Source organism: Hemiscyllium ocellatum, chromosome 4, assembly GCF_020745735.1.
Source record: "Hemiscyllium ocellatum isolate sHemOce1 chromosome 4, sHemOce1.pat.X.cur, whole genome shotgun sequence".
NCBI classification, from domain to species: Eukaryota; Metazoa; Chordata; class Chondrichthyes; order Orectolobiformes; family Hemiscylliidae; genus Hemiscyllium; species Hemiscyllium ocellatum.
The window spans coordinates 61,055,974-61,077,491 of NC_083404.1; the positions used below are offsets into that span (position 1 = coordinate 61,055,974).

The 21,518-nt window shown below is 38.5% G+C and overlaps 1 protein-coding gene across 4 annotated transcripts in view; it reads right to left on the bottom strand.

Annotated features, from left to right (window-relative positions):
- Positions 1–21,518, bottom strand: part of cd226 (CD226 molecule) — a 60,078-nt gene that overhangs the window by 10,237 nt on the left and 28,323 nt on the right. For 3 of the 4 annotated variants that reach the window (XM_060824292.1, XM_060824294.1, XM_060824295.1), the window contains one exon: positions 508–588. The exons of the other annotated variant lie outside the window; for it this stretch is intronic. In XM_060824292.1, coding sequence (XP_060680275.1) covers positions 508–588 — 81 coding nt within the window. The remainder of the gene's footprint in view (positions 1–507; positions 589–21,518) is intronic. 4 annotated transcript variants of the gene reach the window in all.

Genomic DNA, 21,518 nt, shown 5'->3' on the forward strand with positions numbered 1-21,518 from the left:
TAACAAGAATTTCATTACACAGAGTATGGTGAGAATGTTGAATAGAGAGTTTTAGGGACTTGATGGGGATAGAGGAATGCAGGAGTGATGAGGGTGCAGAGTTGAAGGAGGTAATTGGAGTGGGATGAATCTCCTGAATAGAGCTATTAAATGGTTGCACTGAATGGTCTGCCTCTGTGAGAAAAATTCCATATTATTTTATTCTTTCATCCTATTAGAGCATTCTCAGCTATTACAGAAAAATAAGCCTATAAGAAGAGCTGATTTTTTAATATGGAATATGTCTGCTCATTCACTGCCCTTTAGACATGATTACTTATATAATGCACAATAGATTTTAGTCTTTTCTATTAAATTGGATATTATATTCAAACAAAATGGAATCTAATGTCATTTGCGAGCTACATTTTTCCAACACGCGTCAGTGCTGGTGACAGAGTGATGCAATACATTTTATATCACTGTCTAGACTATACTGGTAGGAATGCCTTCCTGCCAAGGACTCACCTGCTTTGGCTGGGTGGTTCTGTGCTTCAGTAAGTACTTTAGGTGTGGCATGATTTCTTGTTGGTGGGAGATTTGACTGTTCTTGTATAAAAGGAAACAGTGGAACTGGTAACTATTTTATGCAATGGGTAGATGGTAACAATGGGCCTCTTTATAGGCCAGAACAGTTCAAGTATACATTCCAGAAGGATTAACACAGAAGTCATAAAGGTTGGTTAGTTAAATAACTTTTCTTTAAAATCTGATTAAGCTGCCTGTCAAAAATTAACTACAATATCAGTGCCAATCCATCTCTCACCACTAACTGCATGTTGAACAAGACTTCCTTTCAAATGAAACATCATTAAACCCAAACTGTCAGTAGAAATAACGTAGAAGTGGTCAGATGACCTTATTACATTCAAGCAAAGGCAGCAAGATTGAAAAAAAGATAAGAAAGCTAATATTCAAAAGATAAGAAAGCTCATGGAGACAAGAAAGTTAATATTAAAGGTTAAAAACACATAGTTATATCTATTGTGAAGTACTTTACTAGATCAAAACAAAATGAAAGGTCATATTTCTCAGTGAGAGCTACTGCAAAACATATACAAGTACAGTGTGTTAATGTGTTTGAATTTCCTGCTGTTTGTGACTCGTCTTGTTTGAGTGTGGTTGTGACAAGTTCTGTCCTTACCACAATCTGAGGTTACAGTCTATTCAGTTTAACCATATTTCATTCTTACACTGCAGGCTTTTTTCCAACTACTTCTATCTCACATAAATAGCGTGATGCCAGTTTCCATGAGCAGACTACCTATCTTCAAACTGAAATGCACATCATTAACCCTCAGGCACCCTGAAAGTTACCCAAATCGAACAAATCAGCCTGATCACTGGATAGGTCCCGGATAACACTGAAAATACCCCTGGAGAAGATATAAAATACTCACACCCTGGACCACTTTGTAATAGTTTAAACTACTGTCTAGACACATATAAAAATAAATTGATCATAGAAGCATGAACAATGGCAATTTGCCATATAGCACTATCAGTAATTTACAATGGATACAACTGTGATTGCAATTTAACATAAATTGTATTCTATCAGCTCGCCTCAGCAAACTCCTAAAATATCCTACAATAAATATTCAACTCCTACTTAGTCTTCAGGGTTACCTGTGATACAGACAGTGGCACAAGGACAGAAATGATGAATGCTAATATCCTGACAGTTTAAGAGTGTTTTTCTCTTCAAAGTACAAGCAAATAAAGATAATTCTACTGTATTGAGCACAAACTAACTATATGAAAAGATTAATTCTACACCATGATTTACAATAGAGATCCACTTTCTTCAGTGTGTTTGTGGATAATTCTTCACCAGGTGAGGAAATATTCTGGATTATAATATCATTGACACATTCAAAAATGAATGTATCCACACAAATTAAAATATATCTGTTACAGTCTGATGCATGGGTAATTGCATATTAATTGTACTTATTTGCATGTAGGTGGTGGAAATTAAGGGAAAATTTACTTACTCTTTTAAATAGATACAGACTAAAGCTTTGATTGTTGACTTATAGATCTATGCCTGCCATGTATATTTCTGCAAAGAAATACTTACAAAATTCTGTCAAGATTGCCTCCAACCTTTTCCTTCAACATTTGATTTTTTCAAGATTACTGTGTAACCATGAATTTGTTTTCTCATTCAGCACAAAATATTTCTTAACGAATCTGACATTGTTGAAGATAATTTTTGTTAGAAGCGGTCACCTAGCTTAAAAATCCATGACATATGTCACAAAGGAAATTTCATCCAGACCTCCTGAAAGTGTAATTGGTCAATAACAATGTTTAAAATGGAGTCCCAACACCTTTTAGAAATTCAGGCAAAATAAAATTACTTATTTTCTATCATACCACTATTTTACATCAGCCACTACATGGAGATCTCTGCATTTAGAATCACAGAGATGTACAGCACAAACAGTCCCTTCTGTCCAACTTGTCCATGCCTACCAGATAACCTAAACTAATTCATTCCCATTTGCCAGCATTTGGTCTACATCCCTCTAAACCCTTTCTATTCATGTACACATGCAAATGCCTTTTAAATGTTATAATTGTACAAGCCTCCACCATTTCTTCTGGCAGCTCATTCCATATGTGCACCACCATCTACATGAAAACGTTGCCCCTTATGTCCCTTTTAAATCTTTCCCCTCTCTTAAACCCATGCCCTCTAGTTTTGGATTCCCATACCCTCAGCAAAAACCTTAGCTATTCATCCTATCCTTTGCCCCTCGTGATTTTATAAACATATAGTCACCCCTCTGCCTCCAACGCTCCAATATATTCAGCCAGTTTCCATAGCTGAAAGGCCCAATCCTGGCAACATCCATATAAATCTTTTCTGCACCCTTTCAATTTTAACAACCTCTTTTCTATAGCAGGGATGGATTCTTATTGAGCAATGGACTGAAATCTTATGGGGGTAGGCAGGAATGTGGATTTGAGGTTACAATCAGATCAACCACGATCCAACTGGCAGAGTAGGCTCAAGGGGCTAAATGGTCTTCTGCCCCCCAATCTGTATGTTTGGATGTTTGATTTATTGCATTTTCCCCCTGACATATGTTAGACTACCAGCTCTCTGATTTCCTTCTTTCTGTCTGCCTTTTCAGGAATCACAATGTTGCATGAATCTTTTTCCAATCTAGTGGGATATTTCTAGAATCTAGTGGACTTTGGAAGGTCACTATTAATATATTTACTATTTCTTCAGCTACTTCTATTAACACCTGAGAATAAAAACCATCAGGTCCTGGGGGATCCAAGATGGCGGAAGGCTAGCTTACAGTGTTCCTTGAATAGTGGCTTCCACAGCTTTTACATCTGGAGGCTGGATCAGGCCAGGTAAGGGTGGAATGGGCCAACTGGGTTGCAATATGTGGGCCCGGCTCGAACCAGCGCCCCCGCCCGGTACTGTTCCAGCTGCAGATTTATAAGAAGAGGCAGATACTCTTAGAAGCCTCCAGAAATCTTGGAAAAGATCCCCAAGCCATGATCTATAAAGGATCCAAGATCATGTTATTCCAGGACTTTTCTCCAATTCTGGTCCAAAAGAGGAAGGCGTTTGATGAGGCGAAGAAGTGTTTAAGGGACTTAAATATTCAGTACTCCTTGTGCTATCCAGCGACACTATGTTTTAGCCATGAAGGATCCATGTATAACTTCAGATCACCGGAAAAGGCCAAGGAATTTTTGAACTCTCTTAGATAAATTAAAAGAATTAATTAATGTTGGTTTGCTTTCCCCCCACTCCGGTTTACATCCCCCCTTTTTTTATTAATCCCATTTTTTTTACCTTACTGTTTAATATTATCTTGGGTGTGGGGAGAGGGATTTATTTATTTGTTCGCTACTTAACAATTTTCTCCCCCCCCCTTTTTTTATTCTATATATAGATTATATATATAGGCCAGGGGATCTAGTTAATGTTGGTGGGGGGAGGTGGTTACCTTATCCTATTTTATCTCTGTCTCTAGGAGCAGGGTTGTTTTTCCCTTGTTATTTTGTATTATTATATCTAACTATTACTTGTTGAGGCTGTAATTTTATAGTTATATATGTTTATACATGGTATTAACATTACCAAATATGTCCAGGGGTTGGTGTGGGGGGGGGGGGAGCGGTAGGGTGCTCACTGTAAACTCTAGCTCTGTAGTATATTTGAATTTTCTTCAACCTATTAAGGAGCACCTGGGTCAAAGGTGGGGCACTGGTTGGGAGAGGATATGATGGGTGTTTGGAAAGGAAGTGATACCCCCGGGAACAAGGGGGAAAATCTCCATTTAAATACGTTTTTTTTTATTATACTGTTGTGAGTGTATCAGAGAGCCTTTAATTTTGTGAATTTTATATGCTCTATGCTCAGGATGTTCTGGATAGCGCTTCCCCTCCCGAGGGGTCTCGGATCTGCCCGGACGATTATGGTTGATCAGTTAGTTAAGTGGTGCACCTGGAATGTCAAGGGGAATAATTCACCAGCCAAAGGAAGAAAATATTATCAAACCTCAAGAAAGAAAGGGTTGATATAGCTCTCCCACAGGAGACACACTTATTGGATAAAGAACACTTGAAATTACAACAGGGTGGATTTGATCAGGCCTTTTTTTCTTCTTTTAGCTCAAAAAGCAGTGGAGTTGTTATTCTTATTCGGAAGAATTTCCCTTTCAAAATCCTAAATCAGATAAAAGATGAATCTGGATGATATATTCTGATTAAAGCCCTTATAAATGGAGAGGAATATGGGATCTTAAATCTTAAATTGTCCCCTGGCATACCCTTTTAAATTTATAACGGAAGCCTTCTCCAAATTGATGGCTCTCGGTGCTCGTCATACAATTATAGGGGGAGACTTTAATTGTACTATGGATCCGGAAATAGATAGGATTCCAAGAGTACTGCAGGAATATCCCCCAGATCTAGACAATTGGTGGATTTGAACAAAGAATTAGGACGAGTAGATGTATGGAGATGTCTTCATCTACAGAGTAGAAATTTTTATTTTTACTCCAATCCATATAAATGTCATACCAGAATCGATATGTTTTTCCCCCTTGATTTTTTAAAATTCCATATCATCTTGTAAAATAGGTAGTATAGCAATTTCCGATCACGCTGCTGTATATATGGAAATCAAGGAGAGGAACAATGAGACATCCCCCCAGCTTTGGCGTATGGACCCCTTCCTGATGAAAGATATAAATTTGTAAAGTACTTCTCTCAAGAATTTAAAACTTTTCGAGAAATTAATTCAGGTACGGCTAGCAACCCATCAATGATGTGGGAGACCATCAAAGCTTACATGTGAGGTTTGATCATCTCATACTCAGCGACCCAGAAAAAATTAAAAGGAGAACAACAGCATCTGCTCGAAGCTTGTTTAAAAGCGGCTGAAACAGCATACACTGACAGACCTTCTATTATCAAATTGCAAAGGATTACGCCCTTAGGACAGCTCTAAACACCACGCTTACCCAAACGGCTAAGACGGAAATATTATTTGCAAAACAAAGGTTATATGAATTTGGCGATAAACCCGATAGATACTTAGCATTTCTTGCAAAAAAAAGAAGGCCCCTCAAACTATCATGTCTATCAAGGAAAGTGCAGGTATTTTGACTTATGATCGTAAAAGGATTAACGCAATCTTTAGAAAATTTTATTCTGATTTATATAAATCGCAGGATTGTGAAGACAGGACTAGGAGGATGCAGTCATTTTTTAAAAACCTGACCTTTCCGGACCTAACTCTGGAACAGGTATTGATCTTGAATGTTCCCTTAACTATCTAAGAAATACTTGACGCAATCAGGCAACTTCAGAATGGTAAGGCACCTGGCCCAGATGGCTTTCAAGCTGAATTCTATAAAGAATTTACAGGAATATTGGCTGGTCCACTTATAGACATGTATAACTATTCATACAGTCAGGGCTATCTCCCGCCTTCGCTGAAAGAGGCAAATATCTCTCCTATCCTTAAAAAAGGAAAGGACCCAGAAGATTGTGCATCATACAGACCAATATCCTTGCTAAATGTAGATTTTAAAATCCTCTCTAAAACATTAGCATTGAGTCTAGAAAGAGTATTGCCACATCTTATAAAGGAGGACCAGATGGGGTTTATTAAGGGCCGTAGATCATCCAATAATGTTAGAAAGGTTTTGAATGTGATTCAAGCCTGCCATCAGGGAAAGATACCAGGAGTAGTAGTCTCATTAGACGCAGAAAAGGCATTCAACAGGGTTGAATGGTCATATTTGTTTTACACATTGGAAAGGTTTGGCGTTGGAAAGGTGTTTACCAAATGGGACTCAACACTGTATAGTGATCCAAAAGCAGTTGTGATTACCAATGGATTAGGCTCGGATAGCTCCAGTGTGGATAGGGGCTGCCGTCAGGGATGTCCTCTCTCACTTATTATTCATGCTAATAATTGAGCCAGTAGCAGAAGCTATATGGGCTGACCCTAATATAATGGCCCCGAGGATTGGTACAGGTAAACATAAAATTACCCTTTATGCAGATGATGTTCTCCTATTTCTCAGTAATCCTCTGATGTCCGTGCCTCGCTTAATCCAAGTTATTAATACATTTAGTGTATTTTCAGGCTACAAAATTAATTTCTCAAAATCGGAGGCTCTGCCAATGGGTGGCCTTGCTAATATATCCCACTTATTGGACGGATCCCACTTTCCCCTTCGGTGGTCCCTGGAGGGTTTTTTATATTTAGGCATTTTTATTGCCCCAGTATTTGGTCAGTTATACAAGGCTAACTTTGTGCATTTACTGGAAAGGATAAGGCAGGACCTTCAGCGATGGGGAGACCTTCCAATTCTTGGCTAGGTAGAATAGCACTAATTAAAATTAATGTCTTGCCCCATCTCCTATACCCTATGAGAATGCTTCCGGTGATGCTGCCGAGGCTGGCACTACGTACATTATATGGCTGGCTGGGTTCCTTTATTTGGAATCATAGACGGCCCCTCATTAAGCTGAAGAAGCTACAGCTTCCACAGGCAAGGGGTGGACTGGATTTTCCAGATTTTAGGAAATATCAATTAAGTTCCCTATTCTGTTACATAGCTGATTGGCCCACAATCAATCTGGCTGGACATCGAGACTTCTAAAGTAAAATGCCCACTTATTAACCTTTTATTTTCAGACAAGAGGAAAATCATTATGGACCACTGTAAAAACCCTCTAATACTAAACACAATTAAAGCTTGGAATATAATGCGACAAAATGAGGGCAACTCACATAAAACATCCCCCTCTGCTCCGATAGTGATGAGGAGTCGTCTATGATTCCAGATAAAGGAACCCAGCCAGCCATATAAGTGGCTGACAGATGTCACTTTGAAACTCTGGAGATCCAGGGGTATCTCGTTTAGGGGATCTGTTTAAAGAAGGTGTCCTGATGTCTTTTGAACAGCTGTGTCAGAAATTTGGATTGCCTAATGGAGACCTCTTTCGATACTTCCAAGTTTGTGATTACATACAGAAGAAGACTACGTTATTAGATAGTCTTTATAAACCAGATAGAGAATGTAGAGTGCTATGGCCAATGGGAGTAGCTTCCGTCAGTACTATTTATCATTTATTACATGATGAAGTATCGGGATATATGGACAAGCTGCTTAAAACATGGGATCAGGATTTGGGACAAGAAATCTCTATAGAAACGTGGAATGACATTTGGGAAAATGCCAGAAGTATCACCATTTGCAACAGAACTCAGGCCATTCAGCTGAAGATATCACAGGGCCCATATAGCACCGGATCGATTGGCAAAATTTAAGGCAGGAGCATTTCCAAATGTGTCCCAAATGTAAAATAGAGGTGGGCACTTTTGTGCATTGCTTATGGACCGTGATAAGATCCATAGATATTGGACTAAAGTAGCAACTGCTCTGACAGAAATCTTAGGAATTGAAATTAGAGTGGACCCTGTATCTCTCCTTTTGGGCTTTTCGAACTTACCCTCCCTGGACATGTACGGGAAGAGATTGTTTTCTATTCTCTCTTTCTATGCAAGGAAAAATATTTTGGTAAACTGGGTGGCTGGGGGTCCCCCTGGACTTTCAAATTGGCACAGATTAATTATGGAATGTATTCCCCTTGACTTCCTTACAAATATGGTGCACCAAATGATCGCATTATTCCATAAAATATGGCAGCCCTTTTTGAATTATATAAATAAAGATATTTCGGCCATCCTAACAAGGGCTTTTATTTAATTGAGATGGCGAACCTGGCTGGTCCAGGGCCCCTTGGGAGAGGAATCCTGCACAAATACGGTTTAGTTACGATTTGATGTTAATGCATTCCGAGCATGTATCTCACTACCCAATTTCTGTGTTATCCGTCTTTTTTTTTATCTTATTTGAATAATGTAAGAGACTTAATTATACACTCTGGTGAGTTGTAGGTTAGATTAGTTGTTAGTTAAGTTTTTTTTGGTGTTTTTCTTTTGTTAAATTTTGGTTATTATTTATTTAAGATTTAATTGTATATCAATGTTGATACTTGGGTTTTTTTTATATTTTGTAAACTTGTAAAATATGTTAAACTTTCAATAAAAATATCTATTTAAAAAAGCCATCAGGTCCAGGGCATCTTTCAGCCTTTAAATCTAATTGTTTGCCCAATACCTTTTCTCGTGTGATGATGACTATCTTAGGTTCCTCCCATACTTTTACATTTTGATTTTCATGTATTCTTGTTTTATTTAATGTACAGTGAAGATATTCACAAAATGTCTGTACAATACTTCCATCATTTCCTTGTTTTTCATGATTCAATCCCTGGTCTCACTCTCCAATCAGCAATGCTGAACATTAGTTGCTCTATTCATTTTAAATAAACCTTGTAAGAACCCAAATCTGTTTTTAGAATTCAAGCTTCCTTTCCCTGATATTCTAATTTCTTGCTCCTTTTTTTGTCATTCTTTGCTGATTTCAAACTCTTGTGGAATCTTCTGACTTATCAATAATCATTGCAATGTTATATTTTTTGTATCAATTTGTTACAATTTTAAACTTTCTTAGTTAGCTACAGAAAGCACATTCTTCTCAGAGTTGCTTCTTCTCAGTAGAGTATATATCTTTGCTGAGAGTTATGAAACACCTTAAGTGTCTGCTATTGTTTCTCTACTGTTCTTACCTTTGAACCCATTTTCCCAGTTCACTTTAACCAACTCTATCCTCATGCCCTGGCATTTGCCTTTAAGTTTAGGATGCTAGTCTTCCACCCACATTTCTCACCTTTTTCTTCCTCAAGTTGAAAATGAACTTTAATTATATTATTATCACTACTACGTAGAGGTCCCTTTGTTGTGAGGTCATTAGTGAAACCTCTTTCATTGTACACAATTGGCTATAGAATAGCCTGATCTCAGAAATTATTCTGAAAACACTCTGTGAACTCTTCTTCTAATCTGATTTTTTTTTTGCTAATGTGATTCTTCCAAACTGTGTTAAAAATTAGCCATGACTATTTATATATATTTCTTACAAGCCCCATTATTTCTTCTTGTACAGACAATCAAAACAGCATCATTACTGTAAGGAGGCCTATAAACCATCTTCACACATGATTTCTTACCTTTGTTATTTCTGATCTCCACCCAAAACTGATTTTAATTTTTTATCTTTAGAACTAAGAATATCTCTAACTATTGAACGTAGGACCTCCTTAATTCACAGAGTTATCCCACCATCTTTCATTAGCTTCCTATAATTTCAAGTCTCTTCAATATTCAGGTCCCAGCCCTTGTCACCTTGCAGTTTTGTCACTGTAATGGCTATCATCATTAGTTTCTAGTTGAGTTGATAATTCATCTGTTTTATTATAAATGCTGCGGGCAATAAGACCTAGACTCCTTAGTTTTCTCCTTTTAAAATGCTTACAAATTTCAGCCTTATTTTTGTGTGCACTCCTAAATGTATCTTTTCCTTCCATGCTCTGATTCTCATCATTTTTATTGATCTCTTGCCTTTTTGCCTTGTCCTTTCCTCTTCACATGATTTCTCAAGTCCACTTTCTAGTTTAATGCCCTCACTATCACGCCAGTTCGATGGATCAGCAGAGGATTGGTTCCTGCGTGGCTCAGGTAAAAAACCTGTACACCTGTAAGAGTGTGAGTGAGAGTGTAAGTGTGTGTGGGAGCTTTACCCCAATGAGAATCAGTGTGTGTGGGAGCTGTACCCCAGTGAGAATCAGTGTGTGTGGCAGCTGTACCCCAGTAAGAGTCAGTGTGCGTGGGAGCCAAACTCTACTGAGAGTCAGTGTGTGTGGGAGCCATACCCTACTGAGAGTCAGTGTGTGTGGGAGCCATACCCTACTGGGATCAGTGTGTGTAGAGACTGTTCTCCAGTGATAACCAGCACATTTTGGGAGATGTAAAGTGACTGGAATATGAGAGTGGAAGATGACAAGTTAATGATTCATGTCGAGTGTACCAATGGTGGGAGAATCACAGACACACAGAATCTCATATAATCACACACAATTATACAGACACACACACAGAATCACACACACACAGAAACACAGACACACAATCTCTCCTCTGATTGAACTGATTTTTGCCTCCAAAAGGCAGAGAACCACTTTCCAACAATGAATAAAATTAGCATGGAACTCACATAATCCTGAAAGGCCTTAACTTTACTCGAGTGCTCATAGGTTTCCCTTCTGTCAGGAGCTGCACAGTAGAGTTCCCAAAACACACACCGCCAAGAGAGTTCTCACATATTTAAGTCATTGGGAACTATGCAAGCCTTATATCCAGAACACAGAATGTACAATATGCACTGGAACAGGACTATATCTTGTCAGCTAAATCAACATCATACTACACTATTCATTTTATATTTATTTAAGTGTGTTGCTCAGTTACACACCAAAACTTTCACCATGCTATTTTCAGTTAAAAATTTAAATCATCAGCTACCTCCATTCCTGTGTGATTTGGTGATATCATGTCTGAAAACCCAAAGCTGGTGACTGAGGCTAAGAGCTGGTCGGAACCTCATGGGTTTATCTGGTCAGCCAGAATACTATTTTAGAGAGATAAGGTACCCTTGTGGATCTGAGCTGAAGATGTCTGTGGCGAGAACGTCTTTGGGAAAGATGAGGTACCCTTTCAGAGAGATGTACCCAATATTTGGGATTGTTAAAAGTAGATGTGCTTGGGTGTAAAAAGTACATAATCTCACTGGTACTTTTAAAGTGTCATAGAGCTATCAAAATATCAAAAGAACCTGTCAAGACCTTTAAAACCCCAGCCCTTTATGATCATTGAAATTGACTGGTGAGTTAAAAACAATTATTTCTTCTGACTTCATCTTGTCTGGTGACATGAGAATGAGGTTTTTCATTACTGGACTAGTGCCACATGACACATGGCAGATGCAGTACATGTCAGTTACACAGTTCATTGTAAAAAAACTGAAAGGAAGAGTATTCTTTAAATGATGCTATGTTGGGAACTGTGGATGTCCTTGTATTCCAATCAATGAAAGTAGACAGGCAGGTGCAGCAAGCAATTAGGAAGGTTAATGGTACACTGACTTTCTTTGCAAGAGGATTTGAGTTCAGAAGTAGCACAGTTAAACAGGGCCTTGGTGAGATCACACCTGGAGCGTTTCATGCAATTTTGATCTCCCTATCAGAGAAAGACTATATGTTCCATCAAAGAAGTGCAGTGGAGGTTTGCTAATCTGGTGACAAGGACTGTCCTATGAGGAGAGATTGGTATGACTCAGCCTGTATTCAGTAGATTTGAGAAGGATCAGAGAGGATCTAATTGAAAATTCTATAATTCTCACAGGGTTATACTGAATAGATGATGTTTTCCCTGATTAGGAGGTCTAGAATCAAAGGATACATTCCCAAGTTTTGGGGTAATCATTTAGGATCGAGATGAAGAAACATTTCTTCGTTCAAAGAGTACCTGTGGAATTCTCTACCACAGAAGGCTGTGGAGTCACTGAATATATTCAAGAAAGAGACAGATACATTCCTAGGTTTTAAAGCCATCAATAGATAGGCAGAGAAAGCAAGAACATGGCATTAAGATAGAGGATCAGCCATGATCGCATTGAATGGAAGTTCAGGTTCAAAGGCCTGAATGGCCTACTCTTGCTGTTAGTTTTTATGCTTCTATGATTTTGCAAGGATCGACTAAAATGTAAAGGTGAGAAGCCTTCCATTTCGCAGCTTGTTTGCCATGTAGTTTTGGATTCTTTGATGTCACTATGATTTCCAGTACTTGTTGCACTGAATTTATATAAATAATTTGAATGAGAATTTAGGAGTATGGTTAGTAAGTTTGTGGATAAAATCAAAATTGATGGTATAGTGGATAGCGAATTCAGCCATCTAAGATTACAAAGGAATCTTGATCACTTGGGCATATGGGCTATGGAGTAGGGCAAATTGAGGTTAGTTAGAATAAATACAAGGTAATGCATTTTGGTAAAACAAGAAAAGGCAGGACTTAAACAGTTAATGGTAGGGCCCTTTAGAAGTGTTGTCAAACAGAGAGACTGAGGGGTTCGGGTACATAGTTCTTCGAAAGTTGCATTACAGGTAGATAGAAAGGTAAAGAGGCCTTTGGCACACTTGACTTCATTGCTTAGACCACGGAGTATAGGGTTTGGGATGCAATGTTACTGTTGTTCAGGACATTGGTGACATTAATATGGATGTTACCAGGAGTGAAGGGTTTGAGTTATATGGAAAGGCTGGATAGGCTGACACTTCTTTCACTAGATCTTAGGAGTTTGGGGGGTGACCTTATTGAGGTCTGTAAAATCATGAGGGGCATAGAAAAGGTGAATAGCAAAGGTTCTTTCCCTAAGGTAGGGGAATTAAAAACTAGAGGGTTATTTTTAAGGTGAGAGGAGAAGTTTGAAAGGGAGCTGAGGGGCAACATTTTCACACAGGGGGTAGTTCGTGTATGGAATGAACTGCCAGAGGAAGTGATAGATGCAGGTACAGTTAAATATTTAAGGGACAGTTAGACAGGTACACTTTTTGACATGAATAGCAAAGGTTTAAATGGATACCAGGCTAGTTTAGTTCGGGAAACTTGGTTGGCATGAATGAGTTGAACCGAAGGGTCTTTTTCCATGCTGTATGACTCTACCACTCTGAGACTCTATGAATGAACTGCTGTTTTATACAAAGTTTACAAAAATTAATAAATTTAAATGCAATAAATGTGTTTTTTATGAATGTGTGTATCTTTTCTTGATATAATGGAGATACAAAACAATTATTTTATTTTTATAGAACTTACTTGTTACTCACTGTTCATAGGTCTTAAGATGTAACTTTTTAAGAATAGATACTGTTTTCAGGAATCAATTTTACAACTGTAAAGAATACATGAATGTTAAAGTAAGTAGGGAACCTTTCCCTCTTAGTTCTTGAATTTTGCAATCTCTTCCCTCGCATTGTAGCCTACTATAGCCACTTGAAGTCATTCTATTAATGTACATTTGATCTATCAGTGGCAATTCTTTTCCTTCTGTCCCTTACCATCTTCCTGTAGCTGTGCTCCTACGGCCAAAGTGTAATAAGTGGATAATTGCAGGCACAACCTATTTCTGCGGAAGACTTCAGAATGATGATAACTTTTATGTGTTAAAAAAAAGTGTACTTATGAGAAGAAAAGGCCACTTTAAAATCATTATTCTAAAGAAATCTGTTAATGCAGCAGGATCATACAAAAACAGTAATCTTTCGGACTGTAATGTATAATTGAAATAGAATATTATTTTGACTAGAATGCTGTGCTGATAATATGTTCTCCAAGAAAAGTAGAAATTATCAAGTACAGTAAACATATAAAATAAATTGTTTGAAACATTTTATTTGGTTCAAACCCCATTTCCTCGCACTATCTGAAATGTATGTCAGTCTGTACCTTCATATATGGTTTACTTCTGTAGATAGGAAAGTACACATTTTCAAAGATAAGTGGAGGAGGAAATCGCTGAATGTATTAATAGATGGCTTTTTGGTGATAAGTAACACATTACACAACCCGTGTTTTTGTCAAAAATTGACAATATTTAAGCAAAAGAAAAATGTCAGATATTAGACTATATGACAAAACTATTCTAAACTTTAACTGATTGGAAATAATTATATGCATTAACCCACATTTTTCCCTTCTCACAAAGTTAGAGTCATGGAACCATGGAACCAGACCCTTCAGTTCAACCTATTCATGCTGAAAATTATTACAAACTTGTCTAGTCTCATCTGCCTGCTCCTGGCCCATATCCCTCCAAACTTTTCCTGTTCATGTATTTATCCAAATCTCTTTTAAACGTTGTAATTGTAACACTTCCACCACTTCCTCAGGAAGTTCAATCCACACATAAACCAGCCTTTGCATAAAATGCTCATCTCTTTTTTTAAAATGTCTCTCCTCTCACCTTAAAAATGTGTCCCCTAGTCTTGATATCCCCCATCATAGGGAAAAGATAACTGCAATTAACTCTGTCTATACCCCTCATTATGTTATAAACTTCTTTATAACTCAAACCTTCCATTCTCAGTAACATTCTGGTAAATCACTTCTGAATCCTTTCTGGCTTAATAAAGCCTTCTACAACTGGGCGACCAGAACTGGACACAATATTCCAGAGCTGGTCTTATTAATGTCATGTACAACCTCAACATGACTTCCGAACCCAAAGGACTGAGCAATGAAAGCAAGTGTGTAAAACCACCCGGTTTATATGTGACACAAACATCAAAGAAGTATGTACCTGAACCCCTAGGTCCCTCTATTCTACAACATTACCCAAGGTCTTACCATTAATTGTGTAAGCCCTACCCTTTGTGGTATTAAAATGCAATACCTTGCACTTATCCAGACTGAACACCACCTGCCACTTTCCAGCCCTTTGACCCGTTTCATCAAGAAACCTCTGTAATCTTAGAAAACCTTCTTCGCTGTCTCCTCTGCAATCAATTTTGGTGTCATCTGCAAACTTTCTATATATGTACAACCTATCAATTCACAAAATAAGTCTTACACTATGTATGAAGTTATTAAATAAAATAAGGAAATGCTGGAGAAACTCAGAGGTCTGCCAGCACGGCAGTGGGTGGAATGGTGGTGACTCAGTGGTCAACACTGCTGCCTCACAGCACCAAAGACTGGAGCTCAATTGCAGCTATTGGTATCTGTCTGTGTGGAGTTTGTATGTTTTCCCCTCTCTGCATGGGTTTCCACCAGGTGATCTGGTTTCCTTCCATAGTCTAAACTGGGTGGACTGGCCATGCAAAATTGCCCTGTTGGGTGTAAGAATGTTCCTCATTCCACCCACTGACAGTTGCTGGCAGATCTTCTGAGTTTCTCCAGCATTCTGATTTTGTTTAAGATGGATTAGCGACGGTAAATGTGGGGTACAGGGATAGGGTTGGCAGCTAGAAATAGGTGCGATGCTCTTCAGAGGTGCAGACTTGATGGACTGACTGGCCTCTTTCCACACTGTAGGGTTTTATGATTCTGTGCAGCCTAAAACAGAGTTAACATTTTGAGACCTGGGACCCTCTATTAGAACTATGAAGTCATTAAACTGAATTGTACATCTGTTTTTCAGTAATTAGAATAGTTTGGTTTTAATTTTTCCATTGAGAACTGGCCTGAGGTAGTTTTGATCAATGACTTGTGTCACAACGCTGGCCTTTTCACAAGGTTACTATGCCCTAGAGTTTTTTTTCTAGCGAGGGGCATTGGCCAGGCTCCAACTATGTTTATTGGGGCCCTTTTTGTTTATCTCGAACAGATAATGCCTCCGGCCTAATGCTTTCATGTCTTAAAAAAAAGTATAGTCAAAGGGGAGTGGCCAGCTGGGTGTGCAGCTAGCCTTCATTTAGATTAGAGTTTTTGGTTCATTTCAGTAGCGGTCTGTATGAAGAAAGGCTGCAGGGGCAAGTCCAGCCAGGTACTCTCTCTCTCTAACCTCAAACCTGTAAGCCCTAGTTTGTTTCATTTTTACTCTTTGTGCTAACGAATGTGTTTATTGGGACTGTTGCGAGTATTTTCGGAATAACATCATTAGTCTGTCAGGTTTTTGGATAGGATAAGTTATCTGGTAGTCTATATTTTGCTCTTTGTGTTTCATTCCGTAATTTTGTAAATAAATTTTGTTTGTTTAAAACTTGGCAGTCGGACCAGCTAATTCTCTCCAGGAATATCTGCTATGCACTTATCTAAAACAAATAGCAAAGTTATGGTCTGGGTTACCTGCTCCAAAATGTTTTGAGGAGTCGGGCCTGGTCCATAACAGCTTGGGGGCTTGTCCGAAATTTAAACAGTGAATGGTAGGTATTAGTGTCTTTTATTTCAGATGTTAATTTGGTTGGTTTAAACAGCGCTAGGATAGCAATGGCTCTTTCATCACCAAGGAGGTTCTGGAGGTGGAAGATCTGATCTTGGGGGTTTTACAAAGGGCAAATAAGATCAAGCTGCATGAATTAGTGGAAAAGCTGGGGTTGATGTTACCTTCTAATTTGAGGAAAGATGAGATGATTGCAGCAGTAGGTCAGCACTTAAATTTCCTGGAAATGCCATTGGGATCTGTAGAGATAGCTAAACTGCAATTGCAAATGAAGAAGCTTGAGTTAGAAGCAGAACTGAAACAGTTTGAATTATGACTAAAATCAGAAGAGAAAGAAAAAGGAAGACCTTTAGCAGAAGAGAAAGAAAAATAGAGAGAGAGAGAGAGAGAGAGAGAGAGAGTGAGTGAGTTTGAACTTTAGAAAATGGCACTTAGAAAGGAAAGTAAGTTTAAAAAGATGGAGATGAAGGCTGAAGATAGATTTAGTGAGGAAGAGAGTGAGGATGAGCATGCCCCTGCCAGTCAAATGCCTGGTGGAAAACTGTTTAAGTATGTTCAAGCATTACCTAAATTAGATGAGAAGGATGTGGAAGCCTTTTTCATCTCATTTGAAAAAGGGGTGAAACAAATGCGGTGGCCAGAGATCATGTAGGTTTTGTTGATCCAAACCAAACTTGTAAGTAGAACTAGTGAGGCATTCACATCACTATCACAGGAGGTATCTGGGGAGTGTGTGGAGGTGAAGAAAGCTATCTGAAAGAATATGAGCTTGTACCAGAAGCCTATAGACAGTTTCAGGAATCTAAGGAAGGACTTTGGTCAAACCTATATTGAGTTTGAAATAATCAAGCAAAGTCATTTTGATAATTGGATAAGAATAGAGCAAACTTATAATGCTCTTAGACAATTATTTTGGAGGAGCTCAAAAATTCACTGCTTGACATAGTGTGAACTCGTGGAAAAGTAGTGAGTTAAAATGGCAAGGTTAGTAGCTGAAGTGGCTAATGATTATGAGCTGGTCCATAAAATACAGTTGGGCTTCCAGAATCAATTTCAATCCATGAGGGATAGAAGTTGGGGAAAAAAGAAATCCTCATATGGAAAGGGAAAGGTAGATCTCAGTGAAGATCATAAGGAGAACCCACGATGGGATAAAAAGGAAACCTTTGATGGGGACACAGAAGGTAAAAAGCGCTGTTTTTTTTCATTGCAACAAAGTAGACCACATGAAATCAGTGTTGGTGGTTTAGGAAAAGCACAGGAAAGCCAGATGTGGGAAAGCAGGATAAGCCTGAAAGTTTTGTTGGAGTGGTAACAGAAAGCCCAGTGGAAGCTAGAAATCTGCATCAGAGTGCACAAGCTGATCAGAGGTTGGTTAAGGGGGAAGTGCAGGATCTGCTTCAAAAAATATACCTACAAAGGTAAAGCTTATTCACATAGGTCAGGGGTAGCAGGTAAAGAGGATACAATATTAAAGGACACAGGATCCTCTCAGTTTGTAATGCTGAAACATGAGGAGATATGTACTCCTGAAGGACTACTGCCAGAAAAGGTGCTGGTAACAATAATTCATGGTGAGACAAAAAGCACTCAATTATGTAAAGTGAGGATACAATGTCCAGAAAATGTGAAGAATTTGTGATCGGAGTACTGGACAAACTCTTAGCTCCAAGAATACAATTTGTCCTTGCGAATGATATTGCTGATTCACCGGTAAGCATGCTACCTACTGTGGTTGAAAAGCCAGTGGGAACGCAGGCAACTGAAGCAATGCAGGATTTTTCCCTGTCACATGACACCAGGTTATAGTGCAACACTATAGTTTTCGGAACACTGCTCCTTCATCAGGTGGTTGTGGAGTATAAGATCGTAAGACACAGAATTTATAGCAAATGTTTACAGTGTGATATAACTGAAACTATATTTGAAAAAGACCGGGATTGTTTGCTAAGTCTCTCATCTTTTAGAATGACCATGTTGGTTTCCGTTCTTTCACAGGTAAATTGCAAAGCTTTTTTTAAAACTACATTCTCAACTTTAATAATTGGTGTCATGTGGGCCCAGAGAATGTATCAAAGGTGTGAACTTTCCTCTGTGAGGCTGTCTGTGCCACAATGGTCAGACTCGTTCGAATCTAAAAAACGGACTTGCAGAATCTTACATGGACTTGTGCAGTTTTTGAGCAAAGTAAAATGTAATTCTGCAAGTACAAATACACACACATATAGGTGTGTGTGTGTGTGTGTGTGTGTGTGTGTGTGTGTGTGTGTGTGTGTGTGTGTGTGTGTGTGTGTGTGTGTGTGTGTGTGTGTGTGTGTGTGTGTGTATGAGAGAGAATGGCGGGGGGGGGGGGGGGTGGTTCATGTCACACTACTAGTGACCCCATTGCACTATATACATACACACGCACACATTCCTACACACGCACACTCTCCAACAGATACACACACCCTCTCAGACTTATACCCCTTTACACTCGCACAATCTCTCACAGACACTCATAGCCACCTTCCCTACACAGCACTCCAAAAACTGATGCTTCCAAATAAATCTGTTGGACTATAGCCTGGTGTTTTGTGATTTTTAACTTTGTTCGCCTTAGTCCAACACCAGCATCTCCAAATCAGGATTTTACCCTGGAATCTTCCCTGGTTGTGTAGTAATGAGATCCAGAGTCACCAGTTGAAGCAGGGGAGATCAAAGGGCACAGATAAGGAAGCTGAAGTGGCATTAGCTGAGACTGTATTCAATCAGTTAATTGAGACAAAACAGGAGCAAGTAGATAATCATTCAAATATCTTTAGCTCTGCAAAACGTATTGAATTACAGCAGAAAGATGAAAATTTAAAGCAGTTGTATCAAAAGGCATATTCAGAGAAGGAATCTGAATATATTCCTGTTATTACTTGAAAAATAATGTCTTAATGAGGAAATGGAGAGCATCACATATTCAAGCATATGAGAAATAGGCAAAGTTCTTATCAAATTGTATTTCCAGTGGGATATAGAAGGGAGGTGTTGTGAGTGCTACCATCCTGAGGTCATTTAGGAGTGAGGAAAACACAGATTAAAATACAAAGACATTTCTACTGGGCTGGACTGCACAAAGATGTAATTGAATTTTGCCAGACATGTCAGCTAATTGGAAAACCACAAGTGATAATAAAACCTGCACCTTTAATACCTATTCCAGCATTTGAGAAATCTTTCCAAGAGTTTTAATTGATTGCATAGGTCCGCTACCTCAAACAATAAGTGGGAATGAAGATTTGTTAACAATAATGGATGTATCGACTGGATTTCCAGAGGCTGTTCCATTATGCAATATCACAGCTAAAAGGATTGGAGAAGAATGACTCAAATGTTTTACTAGATAATACTACCCATAGAGCTACAGTCAGATCAAGGGTCAAACTTCACATTCAACCTATTCAAAGATATAATGGACAACTTAGGAATAAAACAATTTAAATCTGCACACCATCCAGAATAGCAAGGAGCACTAGAAAGGTGGTATTAGACCCTAAAGACCATGCTGAGGTCTTATAGTCAGGATTATCCAGATGTTTGGGATAAGTGAATTCCATTTGTGCTTTTTGCTATCAGAGGTGCACCAAATGAATCAACCAAATTCAGTTCATTTGAATTAGTTTTCGGACATGAAGTAAGAGGACCATTAAAATTGATTAAGCAAAAGTTAGTAAGTCAGAATTCAGAGACCACACATTTGGACTATGTGTTGAATTTTAAAAAATGAATTACTAGATCTGGGGAATTGGCTAGATGGCATTTAAAAGTATTGCAGCATGCAATGAAACAGAAGAGGATAAGAAATCAAAAATTCACAATTTTGCTTTCAGGTATAAGGTATTAATATCACTTCCAATAATAGGTGAACCTTTAAAAGCAAGGTTTAGTGGATCTAACCAATTCGAGGGGAAATTGAATGAATTGAACTGCTTGATAGTGACTCCAGACAGGAAGAAATCTCATATACTCAAAGTGAGTTACAGTGACTGGAGCCCACCCATAGTAATGGTGCCAAAGCCGATGGTACCCTATGGTTATGTATGGACTATCGCAAAGTCAATGCAATTACAAAGACTGATACATATTCAATTCAGCAGTTGGAAGACTGTGTTGAAAAGGTGGTACAAGCAACTTACATTTCCAAGTTGGACTTGCTCAGAGACTACTGGCAAGTACCTTTGTCAGAGAGAGCAAAGGCAATTTCAGCTTTCGTAATGCCACATGGACTATATCAGTTTAAAGTCATACCATTTGGTATGAAAAACACTCTGGCCACATTTCAGAGACTAACCAATAAGGTCATTGCCAGATTACTCAAATGTGTTGTTTATATCAGTGATCTAGTGAATTTTAGTTATTCATGGAAGGAACATTTAAACATTTGTCAGACTTACTTGATTGACTTCGGAAAGCAGGCTTGTTGGTAAACCTAGCTGAAAGTGAATTACCAAAGCCCAAGTCACCTTCCTGGGTCATATTACTGGACACAGACAAATGGTGCCACAGGATGCAATAATAAAAGTAATTGGAGAATTTCCTATCCCATCAACAAAAACAGCAGTACTATGGTTCCTGGGATTGAATGGATCTTATCAAACATTTGTGCCAAATTTTAGCAATGTGGCTGCTCCACTCACTGAATTGCTAAAAAAAAGGCTAGAAGTTTCAGAGGACAACGGACTGTCAGAAGGTGCTTAACAGCCTGAAGATAGTGTTAACCACTGCTCCAGTGTTAGCCACAAATGATGACACGAAGCCTTTCAGAGTGGCTATCAATGCGAGTGGTGTAGGTATCAGGGCTGTGCTCCTGCAGGAAGATGACAAGAAGTTAGAAAGACCTATCAGGTTTTTCTCCAGGAAAATGAACTTTCATCAGCGGAAATATTCAACAGTTGAGAAGGAGACTTTGAAATGTTGTAATGCCAACACCAAGCTCAATGTTTATATTACCAGCAACACATCTGAGACAATCATATACACTGATCATAACCCATTGAAATTTTTGGAGAAATTTAAGGACGAACATGCCAGACTGTGTAGATGGAGTCT